Raw genomic sequence first — 19,653 nt, forward strand, 5'->3', positions numbered from 1 at the left:
TCAGCTCAGGTCACGATCTCGTGGTCCGCGAGTTCGAGCCCCGCGTCAGGCTCTGGGCTGATGGCTCAGAGCCTGGAGCCTGTTTCTGATTCTGTGTCTCCCTCTCTCTCTGCCCCTCCCCCGTTCATGCTCTGTCTCTCTCTGTCTCAAAAATAAATAAACGTTAAAAAAAAAAAAAAAAGAATAAAAATCTTAATTAACTAGGGAAAGAAGGAAGGGAAATTAACATGAAAAGAGGTACAGAGAAAAGATTAGAGACTATCCCAAATAATTTATATAAATTAAACAAATGGCAGTAAAAAATGAGTGTAAACTTAATCAAGTGTACTGTATGGTTAAGGATATATATGATGCTTAGAAATATGTATTATTCCACAGGCATCACTCAACACAGTAAAAACAACACAGTTACAGTGGATAAAGAAAACATTAAACTGCTTGATAAAAATGGTCAAAAGGTACTACCTGGAAAAACACACATACAGATTGTTACTGTAAGCTATGTCTTATCTGAGCTCTCCCTCCCTCCTCCAACTATTAGGAAAAACCCTATGCATCGCAACCATCTGAGTCTACTGACGTCTCAGCTTTATTAATAACCCAGCACAGTCTAGGTAGTTTAAACTCCCCACCAAGCTTGATCAAGTTTTTGCCAGGTAACCTCTCTCCTTCAAGGCTGCTGTCATCACGCCTAGCCACTAAGAGACTTTACAATGCTGTCACTGCTGTATGTCAACCCGGCTTCATACAGAACACTGTTGAGCCATCTCCACTCAGAAGTTAAATTATTTTTCCCTATTGTCAGCTTCCTTGTATTTCTTTTTCCCCATGCCCCAGGGAACCCCCAGTTTGCCAGAAGGTTAGACCCCAGTTCAATTTAGCACTGAAAAGATTTTAGGTTGGGTCCCATCAAGTACATCAAGTCTAAATAAACTCCTAGACTGCCCAAATGGCATTATCTTTCCATTCCTCCTTTACCCTTCCCCTCCCAAATATCTGATCAAAAAATTAAAATGCCTTAAGAGCACACAGTTAAGAAAAGTATGCTCTCTAGTTTCCCTCTGCTGAAAGGAACATCTTATACAAGGGTAAGGTATGATTCTGCTCTCCAAGATCACAGTGCCACAGCTGACCAGTCCCTACCCAACCTCTGCAACTGTCCCCTCTCTATGTCTGAACAGCCAAAAGATGCCTAGAAATAGAAAGCATCTGACTACCAAGGTGATAAATATATCAAGCATTTATTGATTACCATGCAGAAGTCAATGAGAGATCACTTAGAATATGTAGATGTTTCTGCTTATCATTTTTATTCTTTCAAAAATGCACTATTTCTTTTAAACTATGGCTAGTCTGCATACCAGCTGGCTCCAGGTTAGTAAGATCTGGCTGTCAAGGAAGCTCTGCTAAGTGGGAGGGAAATCAGCTACAGATCCAGGGGAAGGAGGGCAAAGGCCTAACAGTCACATGGGATACTCCATTAAGACAAGCACTGTGGTTCTTACAATCACAAACTCAGGACAATGCCTTGCAAACTGTAAGCATTCAATAAATATTTGCTGTGCATAAACTTGTTAAGTGAAATAGATTATTCTGTAAAGTACTACAAAGAGGCCAAGTAACTAGTCCATTGGCCCACAGCCAGTAAGTGGCAAAGCCAAGATTCCAACCAGGTTGGAGAGTCCGTGTTCCAGAGTCAGTGCTATTTTCACTTCTGTATGTGCTTCTTATGGGGAGACCAATATACCAAAGATCTCTGGGAAAGTACTCAAAGGCACAAGATAAACATGCTAGATATCTCTGGAAAGTAAATTTTACTCAAAGTTGAATCATTTTAAGTATTTGATATATAAAACACCAATGCATTACGAAAGAGAATACAGAATCCATAAGTACTAATTTTAGATTACACGGCCATGACATTCTCTCATTTTGTAACAGCCCCAGGCTCTCTTTAAGGACACAAGTTCATCCTCCTCTTCCACTAGACGTACAGATAGCAGAAAATGTGAAAATCAAAACATCACTCCATCCATACTGGGAAGCCAAAATGGGCCCTTCCAAGCCTGTGCTGGATCCGCGGAGGAGGAAGCAGTGGAGGTTTGCGCACTCCAGCGAGGGCACGGTCAGGGCAGTCAGGACAAGGTCAGGGCGCAGGGGCATGTGCTCGGGTGCTCCCGGCCCCGCCCACCGGACAGGCCTGGGCCGCAGACCACCAGTTCCTGCGGCAGGCCAGCCCGCACGGTGTGAACCAACAAGTCGGCTCCAAGCCGCAGGGGCTGCCCTGGAGTGAGCTGGCCGCCGCCGTGCAGCTCTGACAGTCCTCACTTCCTACTGGACTGGTGAAGATTCCACATCCAAAATCTCAGGTTATCCTCACTGGTCCACTCCACAAGGCTAGGAAAAGAAATCCTGCCACCCAGTGCATCACCTAAGCAGTCCACCAGCACAGGGACATGGGAGGGCTGACAGACACGTGCAGGTGCGAGAGCAGGAGTTAAGGCCATGAAAAGGGCCTCAAGTTCCTCCGCACTGTCGGTGGGTCTCACCGTGCAGCGTGAAGAGCAACGCTCTCCAGCACCACATAATACAGGTAATGTCTGTACAATTCTTCCCTAGTAAACAATTTAGGGCAGTCATATCTGCTTAAAAGTGTTCTTTGTCTGTTAAAACTAGTTGTCTACAGACTGTTGCATGAATACACTCTCAAATTATAAAAGTTCAAATGCAATAGTAGTTGAAGACTGATGGTGTTGTTTCTAAGATAACGCTTTTGTCTTTGCTTTATCTTATTAGGGAATTTATGTCAGTGTTTAAAATGCCGTTTGGTGTAACAAGTGTAAAATTAATTCTATACACGCAGAAAATAAATAAATAAACACAACCTTGCTAAGCACCAAAAACACAGCAAGCAGGTGTTAAATGTCAGGGTAAAATGCAGTCCTGAATCTTACAGAGTTTAAGCTATTCTGAAAATGAGAAACAAGTTAGCCAATAATTAAAAGTGCTAAAATAGATGCTGGAATATCATCTGCAGAAACAGAGAAAAGGTCTCCAACTCTGACTCTGCAGAGTCTGGGGAAATTGGGAAGGCAGTGGGAGAGTTTTAAGAGTTCCCAGTCGGTAACCCAATCTCTTCTCTCATCCCTAAACTGCTTCTCAAAAGACATAGAGGCCTTAATTAATGAAAGACGGGGGAGGTACTCATGTAAAGACAATATGAAAGTTATACATTTTCAGGAAAACCACAAATATTCTGAAAAGGCTAGAACCAGTGCAAAACAACAAGAAAAAAATCATTGACATTTGAAAGATATACAGAAAAAGAAAAAAATTTAGTAAGATGCCCAACATACAATAAAAATATGAAAACAATAATATATTCATAGACATTCTTTATCTATCAACAAAGCAAAAATTTAAAAGAGCTTGTGGGGAAACTGACATTATTAAGTATTATAGATAAAATACATACTGTAGATAAAAATATCGAATGGTACCTCTCCCAAGGGCAATCTGATAACATGTCCAAAATATTTAAATATGTAACTTTTTTATCTGTCATTCTTATTCCTAAGGATTTATATTTTTAAAAATGTAACACTTTAGGGGCACCTGGCTGGCTTAGTGGGTGGGGCATGTGATTTCTGATCTCAGTATTGTCAGTTTGAGCCCCATGTTGGGTACAGAGATTATTTAAAAATAAAATCTTAAATTTTTTTTTTTTTTTTTTAAATCGGGACACCTGGGTAGGTCATTTGGTTAAGCATCCACCTCTTGATCTCAGCTCAGGTCATCATCTCACCATTCATGAGTTTAAGCCCAGTGTTGGGCTCTATGCTGACAGCACAAAGCCTGCTTGAGATTCTGTCTCTCCCTCCCTCTGCCCCTTCCCCGCTTGCGCGCGCTCTCGCTCTCTCTCTCTCTCTCTCTCTCTCTCTCTCTCTCAAGATAAATAAAAACTAAAAAAATAAAATAAAATAAAAATAAAAATTCAAAAATAAAAATAAAGCACTATAGATGGGATGCTTAGATCAAAAGGGATCAAGCAAATAATTGGTCTGTCTATACAATAAAATACTGTGTCATTTGTTATTTATGCCACTAGAAGTCATTCAACTAAATAAAGTTCAGAGATCTTAAAAAAAAAAAAAAGGAAAAGTAAGGGTGGGAAGTCAGCCTTGAAATTACCCAAAGGTTACTCGCACCTAGCAAATAAATAAGATTGTTTATCTTATTTACCTCAACAAATTCTAAATAGGGAGCCATGAAAAAATTTAAGCAAAGGGGATGGAGGCAAGTCACAAAACATGTACACTATGATTCCTTTGGTAAATTATGCGCACACACATGAGGGGCAGGCCCAGCTGGGGAATGAGTTTGGATGTATGGATGCACATAGTCAGGGGCACATTCCAGGAAAGGGGCTCTAACTGAGCCAACATCATATCGGTCCTCACAGCAGCATGCAACTGACCAGATGAGACTGTGGCCTCACGAGCTGGCAATGGCCCTGATACCGGTCCTTACAGCGTATGTAACTGACGTGATGAGACAAGATTCCAACATCATGAGCTGGCAATGGCCCTGACGCTAAAGTCTAAGTCCCTGAAATCACACCATCATTTCTTCCAGCATCACTCATTACATTAGTCTTCCCAGGCGATAGTGATGTTTACAATGTCTTTCATAACATCAGAGGACTTTCACCGATTCCATTCTAACTGATTGGTATATGAATGTGTATGTATTACTCTGCCTAAACGGCATTCGTGGCCAACTGCACGAGAAAGCACCAGGGGAGCGCGAGAGTGGCTCTCAGCAAGGTCGCGTAAAGAAAAATATTTCAGACAACTAAACAGGGTGATGCTGGGCAAGACTAAACAGAGGATATATGATTGAGAACACCAATACTACTAAATGGCTAGCTTATCAGAAACAATAATCAACAGTCATGTTTCCTCAACGGAAAGCTACAGCCCTGGTTTAGGAACAGCTTGGTCAGGGGAGCAGTAAACAAATGCATGCTATTTGCCTGTCTACCAATTTTAAGTCACAACTCATTTGAGAAACATTAAAACATTTTAGACACATGTTCACCAAAAGAATACATAACAGTAGAAGTCTTATTTCCTAGGTAGCAAACTAGGTCATGAAAAAATATAAAATAAATGATGCCCCAAATAAAAATTATCTGAATGCTAACATCTGCAAAGAGCTTCAGTTTTAAATACAATTCTTAACAGAAATCCAAAATGTTCAGGGTTCAGCCATCTATACACAGTTTCAAAATACTTCTATAGCCAACATATGGAGATACCTGAAATCCAGGTTAACATTGGATCTAGTAACCAGTTAGACGTCCATCCCTCCAAACTGCAGGATATACGGTTGGTTCTAGACCACACAATTTGGGCCTGGGTAAGCGCCTGGGAGCTGTGTGTAAGCGCACTAAGGATAAACTCAAATAACAGTTGTTAACATACTTCATCATCAAAGTGACTTGAAACAATTTAATGGTTAAAAGCATGAGAATTCTCTTAATTGCTTGCTGCCACAATCAAAACGGGTCAGAGACCCAGATGTGCCACTGAGCCTCTTTACACTGTCGTCTCACGTGAAAGAAGGGATGACAAGCACACATACCTCATGGGGCCATTGCGAAGATTAATATGAAAACGCATATAAAGATTTTGTACAGTAACTGGCACAAAGACTTGGTGAATGTTATGTATTATTGCCACTGGAAATTCATACATTTGGTAGAAGGTATGGAATCTCTTCCACAGATTTTGCCCGTGTATTGGGCCATTATAAAGGACAAAGAGCATGAAAATAGCCTCATAATTTGAAAACCATCTTCAGCTCTAGAGCTAAATCTTACTCTTTCTGGACCACCCAGACTAAACTTGAGTTCCCTGAAAGTGCTGTGTTTTCACTGGTTTCAAGAATAATGTATATACTGTTCCTTTCGCTTAGGACATCTGCAATCCTACTTCCCACTCAGCCTTGGACTGATTAACTTGCAATCATCCTTCATGTCTCAGTGTAAACATCATTTACTCAGGGAGCCCTTCCCAAGTCCTCCTGTCCAGATTAGGTACCCCTATCTCATGCTTAAGGCCCTATCTTATTCAGAGTACTCTGGATTTCCCGTATTTTACTCAATTAAGTATGAACAGTGTTATTTAATGTATGACTTGCCCAGCAGATTATAAACTTTGAAGGCAAAAACTCTGTCTCACTATTCTATCTCCAATGTTGCATACGTGGCAAGGAATAAAACAAGCTCTATAAATATTTACTGAATTAAATGAATGCAGAAGGACCAGTCAGGTTGGTTAATTATAATCCAGTTCATGCTCACATTGAGAACTAGTACAGTTCCTGATAAGCTTACTGTCTTTGTTCATTCACATTCTAATAAGATGTTTCCAGTTTAAAATCCCAATGCTACCTTTCTGGACTACCCATCTCACGTGACTTAGCTCTGTTGCTAAGATAGGATCAAACCTATCATGCTTTATATTCTTAATAAATTTATTAAAATAGCATTCAGATGAAAGCCAAGCTACTCAAAGTATCTGTGTTTACTGGCCTTCATCCAAAAGATAGTACTGAAGAATTCCACAGCTTAAAAAGAAAAAAAAAAAGTATGAAAACAATCCACAATTCATCAGTGAGAATCCTATGGGCTAGAAAAGTTAAGTCATTTGTTCAACATCAGAAAGCTATACAGTGCTGGGCGCCTGGGTGCCTCAGTCAGTTAAGTGTCTGGCTTCGGCTCAGGTCATGATCTCATGACTTGTGGGTTTGAGCCCCGTGTCAGGCTCTGTGCTGACAGCTTAGAGCATGGAGCCTGCTTTGGATTCTAGCTCCCTCTCTGCCTCTCCCCCACTCATGCTCTGTCTATCTGTCTCTCTCTCTCTCAAAAATAAATAAACATGAAGGAAGGAAGGAAGGAAGGAAGGAAGGAAGGAAGGAAGGAAGCAAGCTACACAGTGCTACAGACGGAATAAGGATCCAGGTTTCCTAGTTCTATTGATCTTTCCACTACAGAGACTTTTTTTTGTACATTGAGAACCGCTGTTCAAGACAGTGTAAGCAATGGTCTTGAAATGCAACTATCCTTATTTAAATTGTCCTAATCATTCAATGCTACTGAATCATTTGTAAAGCTTTTTTAAACTATGCATGCCCATACCTCTAGTGTATTAGAAACTCTGGAGGTAAGGCCTAGGCCTCTGCATGTTGAGAGTCCCAGGGATGACTCTTATCCCAGCAAAGATTGAGAACCCCTAATTTAATCAATTAAACATTATCTGCTAAATGTGCGCTCCGTCCCTAGGAGAGTGTTCTTGATCTCAAGGCTCTTGGAGACAAGGTTTACTTACATAACTCAATTAGAGAAGAAAATAAGACTGTGTATAATGAAGTGCTGAAGTAGCTAAATGAACACAAATTAAGAGCTAACCTCAGAGAAACTAGGACAGTAGCACAGGCTTGAGAGATCAGCTATTTCAGGAGCTAGGGCCTTTATGATAAACAAGGACAACAGCTTTCAAACCGTGTGCTGAGCAGGAGTCCTTCAGGATCCTGTGAAAGTGCCTTGAGGGCCACCATGGGAAACAGGGGATGCTTTTCCTACCTCTGACACCCATTTCAATCAGAATTGCTCCACTCTCACCTTTTATATAATAAGCTTCTGCCTAAAATTCACTACAAAAAACTCCAACGGCTTTTAAAAGTGTGAAAACTCTTTTATTTACAAATATGTAGAAAAAGGAAAAAAGTCAGTGGTGAAGTAACTTGTCCCCAAGTCACAAAGCTAATCAGCGATCCAGAACCCAGGTCTCTCACTCACTGTACCACATCACATACCCTGACATTCCAAAGGGATGTCAGTGTGAGCACAGGTTCTGACAGAGCATCCCAAGTGCCAGCCTGACCAAAACGGTGGGCTTACTTTCAAACTGGGATGGGGTTGTGCAGCAGGATGGGGAGGGGGTGGGAGGGGGTGGGGAGGGAAGGATGAAGAGAGCCCAAAGCACCAGAATAAAATACAGCCACCCTCCTTGAACAGCTCTTCAACACAAAGTTTTAGGTAGATTTTTTTTTTTATCGTTTTAATAAACTTTTTAAAGTTTACTTGAGAGAGAGAGAGAGAGAGAGAGAGAGAGAGAGCACATGCACGTGCACAAGCGAGGAAGGAGCAGAGAGAGAGAGGGAGAGAGACAGAATCCCAAGGAGGCTCTGCACTGGCAGCGCAGAGCCAGACGAGGGGCTTGAACTCACAAACTGTGAGATCATGACCTGAGCCGAAATCAAGAGCTGGACGCTCAACCGACTGAGCCACCCAGGTGCCCCTATTTTATTTTTTTTCATGTTTATTTATTTTTGAAAGAGAGAAAGAGAGAGAGAGAGAGAGAGAGAGAGAGCGCGCTCATGCGCATGATTGGGGAAGGAGCAGACAAAGAGGGAGACAGGCCGAAGCAGGCCCCGTGACACCAGCTCAAAGCCTAGCTTGGGGCTCAAACCCACGAAACGTGCAATCATGACCTGAGCCAAAGTCGTAGGCAACTGAGCCACCCAGGGGCCCCTAGGTAATTTTTTTTTTTTTTTAATTAAAACCTGGGGTGCCTGGGTGGCTCAATCAGTTAAGCGTCTGACTTCGGCTCAGGTCATGATCTCACAGTTCATGGGTTCGAGCCCCGCATCGGGCTCTGCTTCGGATTCCGTGTCTCCCTCTCTCTCTGCCCCGCCTCTGCTCGCACTCTGTGTGTGTGTGTGTGTGTGTGTGTGTGTGTGTGTGTGTGTGTGTCTCTCAAAAGTAAATAATAAACATTAAAAAAAATTAAAACCTGATAAAAGAAACACTGTGTTTGTGGTGGGCTGATACGGGTGGAACTGTTGAATCATGCTCTGTAAGGAAGGAGTAGGAGATAAGAACGCACAGGCAGGGATGGGGGCCAGATCAACAAGAGAACCTTCAAAGTTTCTGTCTGCTACAATGCAACACCTCCATGGGAAAGCTGTCAGAAGAGCACCAGTGGCGTGCATTCCCTCTCCCAAGGCGCTGGCCGCGCACGGAAATGTATAACCTGAAGTACAACGGCCCACAGAATCAATCTAAAGCTTCTCTACAGCAGCACCAGTAATAAAATTGCTGATTTTACTGTTGTGCTCATGTAAGAAAAACTATTATAGTGCTTAAAAAATTCTTCTGCTATCAATTTGTTACTCACCACGGCACCCCTCTAGCACCGGTGTTGTCACCATCTGATTGTTGAAAGAAACAACCACAGAAGTCAGTAGCAAAGTCAAAATGAGAGGTCTAGGATTTACAATGCTCAGGCTCAGTGCTCAGTCCACACAACGGACTGGCAGGAGCACAAATCTCAGTCCTAATATTTGTACGTTTATCACACATTTAATTCAGTAAAACTGCCGTGATTTTCACAACGAATTTATAACGCAGTAAAAGCCACCAATCATGTCTCAAATGACATCTCCGAAGTTGAACTCATTGCCTAGTCTCCAAATGGCTCCCTCTTCCAACCTCCCTGCTTCTGTTTACTTGGCACTGCTCTTTATAATCTAAGCTCCAAACCTTAGCATCCCCCTTGACTCTAATTAGCTGCTAAACACTTAGAATTAAGGGCTTTGATCATGGCTAGTCCAGAACAAAAAAATTCAAAGGATCCCTACTGCCTAGCAAAAGAAATCCAGACTCCTACACCAGCAGCCCAGAGCATTCAGAGCTCTCCAGAACAGAGTCAGTAACCTTCCACCGCTCCCCACTGTATAGCCTAAGCAATAACTGACCTGGAAGTCCTGCTGTTCCCCAAACACACTTTGTGCTTCCTGAGCACATGACTTTGGGGAAGTCACTTAATCTAGGCTTTATTTTACTCAACTATAAAGTGGGTATAATAATACTTGCCTGAAAGGGCCAACTAAGGTAATGAAAATGAGAGGGCTGCTATAAACTGTAAAGTGCTATAAAAATACAGACAGTATCATTATGTTATGGTGATGGTAATTTTATTTTATTTACACCTGCTTTGCTCCAGAAGGGATATAAAGCAGCCCACATAAAACACAAAAGAACAAGAATTTAAAGACAGAAGCTTAAATAAAAGAAATATAAAACAAAAGGTAAGGACATAAAAAGAAACTGGGAATGAGGAGGCTAAGAAAAATGCATACCATAATTGCCTTTCCCATCTTTCAGGTTAATAACTTGGTCTGAACACTGTAGTTTGATTGGAAAAGAAAACTAAGTCAATTATTAGCAGTGTCCAGAGGACTAACAACAAAGCTACTGGTGAGAAATAAAAAAGTTCCTAACATAAAGACCTGGCAAGAATTTTCTCCCAAGGTCCTTATTCTGTGTGATTAACTGGACAACATCCACAACATCCTCAACATATTTATCCTGGATTCTCTATTTTATTGCATCGTTATTAGACTGAACGCCTCTTGAGGTCAGGTGACTGTTCTTTGTTTGTATCTCCAATAGCATTTAAACCAATTAGTCGGCAAACCGAATGCCTCGATTTTTATATATTGGTTTCCATGGATACAATCTCTGCGTTCTGTTTCAAACCATCTTGTACACATCAATCCTAAAACATCACTTTTATCACGGGATTCCTTAAAAACCCTGCACCTAGAACAAATGCCTCATTCTTTACCTACAATCCTGAATATTTCCCCAGCAATATGCTTCTCTGTCTTCCCATTCCTAATTCTTTTTGCCTTTTTTTAAGCTCAGCTTTAAAACTCATCTTCTGCTTAAAGTCTTATCTGACTGGCAGTGATGTGGCAGAGAGACTGGGGGTGTGGGGAAGGAGTCTAGAAAGTCAGAAGTCTTGGGTTCTGATGCCTAACTCAACAGTGAAGAGACTGAGGGCAAGACACTGAATCGCTGAGAGAACATTTCCTCATCTGTAAAGACTACAGGATAGACAGTATCTACATTACCTTTCAGCTATAAAGGCTCTAGGATCCTTTGGTTCCTGCGAATTTGGACACACCCTGATATCTATCCTGGTCACGATTATCTGCTACATATTCTAACATATAATTATATTACGTACATTGTTTTTTGATTTCCCTTGCTATGGAAAGATACCAACTCCTCCATAGCATAGTCTTATATTTCCCTTGTTATCCCCAAAAACAACTGACATAAGACCAGGTACACAGCAGATATATTTTGTAAACTATGAAATAAGTGTGAATAAATAAAGGACTGATTATAATAAACTTCCTTGCTGCAGTATGAATCAGCCAAAATGGCATTTCTTTCATTAAGCAGACCATTAAGATAAATGTACTCGATCAAGAAAACAGGTAAGTCACTTTTCTGTAAAAAAGTATATTCACACAGTAAGTTACAAAGCCCGTCAGTACAACTCCATTACATGTTAAACAAAAAGGAGTTAAAAGACACAACATAATATTCACTCCCAGCCATTCCTGTTTATATCTCCTATTACAAAGAGGAAACTCACTAGTCCCCCCGCAAAAAACCTACTAATTTGTATTATTTTACTGATTTAACTTTACATACTATTGTTATGATTCCAACATAAAAACCAATAAAGTCACAGAGAATTATGAAATAAACCATGTGACTGTACTTTCAAGGTCACAGGTTAAGTAAAGCTACTACCAATATTCATACTGAGCTTAGTTTTGCACTTTTCACATTGTCTTTTTTTTTTAAAATAAATATTATGTATCCTTTTCTGGATAAATATCCTAGTTTCCTGGACAGTACTTTAAAAAGAAAATCTGATAAATGTAGAGGTTTGCTGATTCTTCTTTTGTTCATTACTAGTCCTGTCAGCAAATCTAGGCAACGGTGAAAACTTGAGTATTTGCTTAACTGGGAAAAACAAAAAAAACAAAACAAACAAACAAAAAAAAAAACCCAAAAACATGACACAAAGGAGCTATATCAGCAACTAAGTATAAACAACATAACCTATCAATGCTCAATAACACCCTATAGTAAAAACACACAGAACTCTATAAACTACATGCATAATATGTAAAGAGCTTCTTTAAATCAGAGGATCTGAAACTCAAGACAATTCTCATATTCCAAATTCTAAATATATTGTAAATGGATCAGTCACAGGCAATGGCTCCACTCATGCCATTTTTTTTTCCCACTGCTATTACTGCTGAAAGAGTTTATAAGGGCTCACGGCCAGTTTAGAACATGGAAATATTTCAGTACAAAATAAAACAGATTTACTCCTAAGAAGAAATATAAGGAGGGAGGCTGGGAAGATGGTGGAGTAGGAGGGCCCTAAGACTGCCTCTTCCCATGGATACGATAACACTCACATCAGTGTAAATAACTTAAGAAGAAATATAAACCTGAAAAGTTATTATCTTTATTCACAAAATGTCAATATTGCACAAAAAATGTTCAGCAAAAGATGGGTAAGGAAACTGCTATTCTCTACAATCTGCAATTACCTCTTTCATCCCTGATTCCCCTCAAAAAGATATTTACCTTATTTAAGCAATACAATAAAAGAATTAAGCAAAATCCCTGCCCAAAGAGTTTCCTAAAAAAAGAAGGAAAGCATTCAGAAGGGATACAGAAACTCCAGTAAGACAGATGTATGACAATCAAATGCACATTCTGACGCCTAATACTGGATTTCCTTGAAAAAATAAATAATAAGCATGTTTGCTCAAGCATTTAAATTTAATATTAAAAAAAGGCAACAGAAACAAGAACCTAAGTAACCCAAAAGGAGCATGTTGCGTTACTTATTCCATTCTGTAAACAATAATTATTTAAATAGTTTTAAACCCAATCACTTCCACTGGGAAAACACATCCCTGCTTAAAATTGCACTTCACAGTATTTACTAATCACAAAAACTGTGTAACTGAACAAGTACTGTTGCATAAAAACAAGTTAATGATAGCCATATACCAGTATTTTAAAATATAATTGGTTTTAGGGGCGCCTGGGTGGCTCAGTCAGTTAAGCGTCAGACTCTCGGTTTCGGCTCAGGTCGTGATCTCACAGTTCGAGAATTCAGGCCCCGCGTAGGGCTCTGCGCTGACAGTTTGGAGCCTGGTTGGGATTTATCCCTCCCTCTCTCTGCCCCTCCCCAGCATGCTCACTCTGTCTCTCAAAAATAAACATGAAAAAATTAAAAAAAAATATTTTAATAGTGCTCAAAAAACTAATATACAAAGAGTAGAGCTGTGTGTTTACAATGTAAAAAAACAAACAAAAATAACCGTTAATAATGAGGCAATCACCACTACATAATATTATAGTCTTCCTAGTACAAAGGAAACATGTTCATGAAAGTGAGTGACCAATGTTAAAAACAACTTAAACACAAAGAGATACAACCAAATATCCAAGATCAAATAATATAGATTCAAGAAACTTCAAATATTTCATTTTTAATGCCAACGACTCATGAAAGATAACATTCAAATTTCCAGGTCTGTCATTCTTTTTTTTAAGCTTTGGGGAAAGGCTAGGATATTACATGACTTAGTTACCTCATTTATATTACAAGCTTTTTAAAGTTAATTTACTTATTTTGAGAGAGAACAAGCATGTGAGGAGCGGGAGGCGAGGGGACAGAGGATCCAAAGCAGGCTCTGTGGTGACAGCAGAGAGCCCAATGTGGTGCTCAAACTCATGAACCATGAGATCATGACCCGAGGAAAGTCGTGCACTTAACCAACGGAGCCGCCCAGGCACCCCTCCGGTTCCGCCATTTTAGAAGCACCTGCCTAAGACAGTCAAGGCTCCTTTAAACATCTTTGGTGGCTTGGTAAGAGCGACTTAACATTCTGAGCCCTAAATTTATTCTGAAATCCGATGACCAGATGAATAACAGATTAACAATTACTTCAATCTAGGCAGCAATAAAACACATTTTATTTCTTCTGCTTTCTGCTGCTTATCGGTGCAGAGAATAGTAAATTAAAAATATGGCAGAATACTATTCACTGTACACCTGAATAATAGTCACTCTTTTTCCTTGATTCCTGGGAGTTTTGACAATGACAAAATGAAAGGAGTTAAAAATTAGTTTGGAAAAGATGTTTAAAATTACAGTAATAGCTTGGAAGCAGAACGGTCCTTTCAAATATTAAAAACATTTGGTCAGCTGTCACATGAATTTTCAAGACCTAAACTCAAAAGTACCATTATAATTAGTAGGTGGGGCAAGTTAAGAAAGGGACAATGGGTCTTCTGAAAACTTGTGAGTAGCCTGCCAGATGGGTACACAAGGAGATGGGCAGGTTATAAACTAAGGCTCAAAAATAATCTAAAATACTCTTATCAAGCTTGGAAGAGTTAGGGATAAAGCACAGCATCCTACCACATTCCTAAGGCATTTTAATCAGCACCGTAAGATACACTAGTTAAAACTATGATGAAAAATGTCTAAAAGGAAAACCTTCTATGTCAAAAATCTTAGGTGGAATCACTACCTCACAATGTAGTAATTTTAAAAAAATCTTAGGTGGAATCACTACCTCACAATGTAGTAATTTTAAAAAAATCTTAGGTGGAATCACTACCTCACAATGTAGTAATTTTAAAAATCACTAATCAAAATACATACATTTCTCCAGACTAAGACAAATCCAAAAAGAATTTTGAATTATTTTTTTAAATTGTATGCAAAGCACATGCTTTCTTATAAGTATCTACCTTATTTTTAAACACTGTAATTTCAGTTTTTAAAAGAATGTATAGTGCTCATTCTCTTCAATTTCACTTTACTCATTAAAATAGGTACCAAGGCCAGGGGCGCCTGGGTGGCTCAGTCGGTTAAGCGTAGGACTTCGCTCAGGTCGTGATCTCACGGTCTGGGAGTTGGAGCCCTGAGAGCTCAGAGCCTGGAGCCTGCTTCAGATTCTGTCTCCCTCTCTCTCTCTCTCTGTTCCCTACCCCTGCTCACGCTCTGTCTCTCTCTCTCTCTTTCTCAAAAACTAAAAGATTAAAAAAAATTCTTTTTAATAGGTACTAAGGCCAATGATCTCTCTTTCTTTAGCCTGGCACCTTCTTATTTGAGTTGGGGAGGTCACAAAGAACCTCTCTAAAATAAACATATTGATCACTTCCAATCATTGGAATCAAAGTAAGTACATTGATTGTACTTACTTAAAACCCATAGTCTCCATCTGAGAACCTGAGGAAACGAATTTTTACAATAGCATGGAATGCCAACCAAAATGCCAGTTAACAATACTCATCCTTTTCTCTATTAAAACAATTCTAACGGTGGAATTTTGTTTATAAAATTCAGCATACATTTTATCATCCTGGAGAAAATATCTGCAGCCTCAGTAGTGGTTAAATTGCAGCTATAAAGGAAATTGTCCTGAGATAAATGGTTTCCCTATGAGAAGGTTTCACTGCTACACTTCACCTCAGGACAATAAATCAAATTAACTGCACCTTGTCCTCTGTCCAATGACATCATCAGTTTGACCACATCTTGGGAATCGGGTGCAAAAACATATGCTATTTAAGGCATGAAATCATATTACTGCCTTTTGTCCATTCGACCTCATGCTTCAGGTCTCTAAAGCAGTCAGTCACCTGAACATTCACATGAAAGCTACAGATTCCCCCCATCCCCCAGCTGCATTCGGGCCGGCCTACTGGATGTGAAAGAGGAAAAATGATGAGAACTGGTTATTTGAAATGGGCTTGCTTTTAGCCCACCAAATCTACAATTTTGTTACAAATTAAACTGAAGACTAATGTCTCCCAAAATATGTACCTAGCAACTGACCGTAAATAAAGTGCCTTATAATTTCAGAGGTTTAACACATCAGAGCTAAATAACACTTCTCTGGTACTTTACTAGCAGGGGTAAAAAAAAAAAACCACCAATGAGAAGCAACTCTATGTTCTTATAAAACACACTAAAACTGGATAGAATGAAAAGGGGAAAAAAAGCTTTACTAAGAGAAAAACCAAAAATGAAAATTATTGTTTCCTCTAAACAACAGAAGTTAGCCTGACTTTCACAGACCAATTGTCCTGATTCTACAAAAAACATAAAATCAATTCTGACAACTTAAAGAGGGGTGGGTGTGCTGGGAAGAGAATAAGTTCCAAGATCAGGGTAGACACAATGACTATGTTTATTCTGCTATGTTCACTCATTTAACCGTGACACAAACCGCTCAAAGAAAACCTAACCCGTCTCTGTTTTTAGGAGTGCTCCCATTAAAATACGCAAACCTTGACAGGGACAGCACAAAATTAATATCAGCCCTATCTTAAATTAGAATGAAGAAGTTGAAAAGGAAACGCTGCCCTGAGACATTCTGAAAGTGCTGTTAATTGGAATTTCTAAAACACTTAACTATTCTACAACTCCTAGGGAAAAACAACAACACACAACTATAGGTTTTACAAGTAGTGCAGACCTTTACAAAGCCAGAAAGTGTTTAACTTGGAGGTGGAAGCCAAGGGGCAGGGGAGAGCTATCACCAAAGTAAAGTGACTTACTTGTATTAAGTCAAAATAGGTTTCACTCGTCCCTGAAAATGAGAAGATTTTTTTCCCTTAGGCCTGATATTACTGCAAACTATGAGAAAATCTTTTTAGGAGAAAACAAAACACGACGGAGTCAGAGCTTAGCTAGGAGCTGGTTTAATGCTGGTGAAGGCCCCGGGAGGGTTTGTTTTGCCCGCGGAGGCCGGGTACGTGTGTGGAAGTTGGTGGGGGAAAGTCATTTTGGTTATTAGTAAATAAATCAAGCGGCAGAAAATGAGGCCTAGGCAACTGCCAGAGGAGCCAAGGCCTAGCTCTCCCCCTGCTCTTCCCAGCACAGCCTGGGTTTGATCTCAGAGCCCCGTGGATTGCCAAGGAAGAAAAAAAAAAAATCATATCGAACCACAAAAGCACATGGGGCGAATGTAAAATATAAACACGGCGTTGGGCTGTGAGTGGCTGTTATTAAAGGTCTGAATTACTAAACATGAGAGGCGGGGAAAGCCGGGCGGCCATTTCAATAATATAAACCTCCCCGAATTAGACATTATTCAAATGAGAGAGGTTCGGCTAAGCAGACAGTAGAGAGGACCCAACACCCAGCAAGGAACCAACACCACAGAACCGAGGAGGGGGATCCCCGCCCCTACCTAACTCCCAACAGGAGAGGGGAAATCGAGAATATCATCAACTTGTCAGGCCGGCCGGTTGTGGGGCAGGGGCAGGAGGGCAGCCTTTACATCCGAGTTCTTGAGAGGCCTCCGGGTGCTTCTGGGGCCTGGGAGCAAGAGGGCCCCGAGGGCCCCCGGCCCCGTGGGTCCGGGTCAGCGCAGAGGGGCGGGGGAGCGGGGAGGGGCAGGGGAGAGGAAGATGAGACCACGCCAGGCACCTCCAACCCAACTCCCGGGGGGAAAAGCACGGCCCACCGGAGACTGGGAGCTTTTCCAGCACCCGGGGGACTGCTGACCGATGGTCTGGAGCACATGGGGCTGCCCCGGAGGACATCCCCCTCCGAGGGGAACTTCCCACGAGGGCCGCCTTTCAACCCTGTCCGCCCCGGAGGGGGCGAAGCGGACCCCTGCGCGGGCTCCCCACCCCCGCCGCCCCGAGGCCACCTCGCAGCGCCTGCGACCGCTCACCCCTACCCACCTAGAGCGCGGGCCTGGCTCAGGTCAGGCCGCCACACCGGGCACAAGCGGGGCGCGGCCGAGGTGCCCAGGGCCGTGACCCCCCGGCTCAGCCCCGCTCGGACCCCGGTGAAGCGGCGGGGCGCGGGCGCCGGCGGGGCGCTCTCCCCGGGCGCACCCCCGGCCGCCCTCCGGGCCGCCCGCCCCCCCGCCTGGGCCCACTCCCGGCGGGGAGACGCGTGTGGCTGTCCGGCCGCCGGGGTCCGCTCCGGCCCCGCCGCCTCCCCGGCATTGTGCTCGCCGCCACCTCCATCCCCCTCCACGCCCCCCCCACCCCGCGCCCGCCCGGCCCGGGTCGCCCGCCCGCGCCCCGTCGGCCCAGTGGCTATGAATATGTAAAATGTCTTTATTGTCCTCTCCCTCTGCCCCGGCCCCGCGGCCCCGCCACGGACCCGCTCGGGTTCGGGCACGGCGGCGAGGAGGCGGCGGCGGCGGCGGCCGGCGGAGGAGGAGGGCCGGTGCCGGCGGGCGGGCGAGCGGCGGCGGCGGGGTGGGCCAGGGGCAGGAGGAGGGCGGTGGATCGCAGCCCCCTTTGCCCCTTGTCTTCCCCCTCCGCCTGGCCGCTCCGAGCCTCTTTCCCCCTCCGCTCGGCGCCCGGCGGGGGCTCCGTGCTCCCCGGCCCCCCATCTCCCCGCCGTTAATTATAATAATCCTGAGTACTAATAAATTATGCTAAGTCGCGGGGGGGGGCAGCGGGAGCCGGGGTTGAGTATGAATATGAATATGTAAAATGCTGTAATGATTACCTGCTGCTGCTGCCGCCGCGGCTGAACTCTCATCTTGACTCGCTGCTCCTCCGTCCGCCATTTTGAATATTTTAACCAAAATCGCCCGGTCGATAAACCCTCCCTCGCTCCGGCTCCCCTCCCCCCTCCCGCCCTCCGTGCCTCCTCCCTCCTCTCCGCCCCCTCCCGCTCCTTCCTCTCCCCGGGCTCGCGCCAGGGGGCGCGCGAGGCCGTCCCCTCGGAGGAGCCCCACCCCTTCGGGCGCTGTGCGCACGCGCCCGCTGCCTGCCGTGGCTCCTCACTAGCTAAAGCGCCCTCAACCTGCCAGTCACCCCTTCGCTGCATTTTTTTTTTTTTTTCCTCTCGGCTCTGCACATGCGCGACTTTCTCCACGCGCCTGAAATGCAGGCGGCGCATGCGTTACCTCTCGGCTCCTTGAAGGGTAACCTGTGTAGTACGTTGAGTGCTCGTCCCTTCTGATAATCCTCCCTTTCCTCCCGCCTCACTGCCCTCCCGGCTTTGCTCCGACGTCCCCCAATGGCCAGTGGCATACTAAAAGGGCAAGGGACACGGCAGCCAAGAGCTTGGAAACGCGTGGAGTACCCGTGGGCGGACCAGCCCCGGCGTCCCCGCCGCTGCGCACTTTTTAAGGCTTTCCGCGCAGTTGAACCGCTGACAACAAAGGAGGGGCAGCTCCCCTGCTAGGTAATTTCCGGCCCGGTGGGCAGGTAGGGGCGGAAACGCCCGCCGCGGGGAGCCGGGCTGGAGGCACCTGCTGAGCTACGCGCGGGCGTCCCGCTTTAAATTTGAATCCTAACTAGTCCCCGCCCCCAGCTCTGCAAATGCTGGAGACCCGGCCTTGGCTAACACGAGGGGGAGTGTCTTGTGCTGGTTTTAATTAGCCCCAAATCGCTTCTACTCTACTTGTTTCTAACACCCAGCCGGCTTCTCGGGATCCGAGTGTTTAAGTCGCTAATTTCCGCCCCCTACCCTTGGTGGGGCTTTCACGTGCCTCGATCGCCGCTCACCGGATCGAAACGAATAGTCCATCCCCTAGTCCATAAAGAGGCAGTCTCCCTTTCGCTTAGCAACATATTTAAAACCTAGCCGTAAACTGGAAACTGATGACCTAATAAATCAAGATGTCGAAATCAGCAGTAGCTTCATCAAGAATTTTACTTTGCTGTGTTTCTCAGAGTAACTATAATAGTAGGCGTTT

General features: G+C 43.3%; 1 protein-coding gene across 4 annotated transcripts in view; it reads right to left on the bottom strand.

The window, feature by feature from the left end:
• Positions 1 to 19,090, bottom strand: part of POU2F1 (POU class 2 homeobox 1) — a 192,247-nt gene extending 173,157 nt beyond the window's left edge. For 2 of the 4 annotated variants that reach the window (XM_053209422.1, XM_027046289.2), the window contains exon 1: positions 18,456 to 18,548. In XM_053209422.1, coding sequence (XP_053065397.1) covers positions 18,456 to 18,516 — 61 coding nt within the window. In that variant the 5' untranslated portion in view covers positions 18,517 to 18,548. Of the gene's footprint in view, positions 1 to 18,455; positions 18,549 to 18,858 lie in introns of those variants that run through there. The other 2 variants (XM_053209423.1, XM_027046291.2) reach the window with 2 other exon arrangements.
• Between the last annotated feature and the right edge of the window lie 563 nt (positions 19,091 to 19,653).

This window comes from Acinonyx jubatus, chromosome E4 (assembly GCF_027475565.1).
Source record: "Acinonyx jubatus isolate Ajub_Pintada_27869175 chromosome E4, VMU_Ajub_asm_v1.0, whole genome shotgun sequence".
Classification (NCBI taxonomy): domain Eukaryota; kingdom Metazoa; phylum Chordata; class Mammalia; order Carnivora; family Felidae; genus Acinonyx; species Acinonyx jubatus.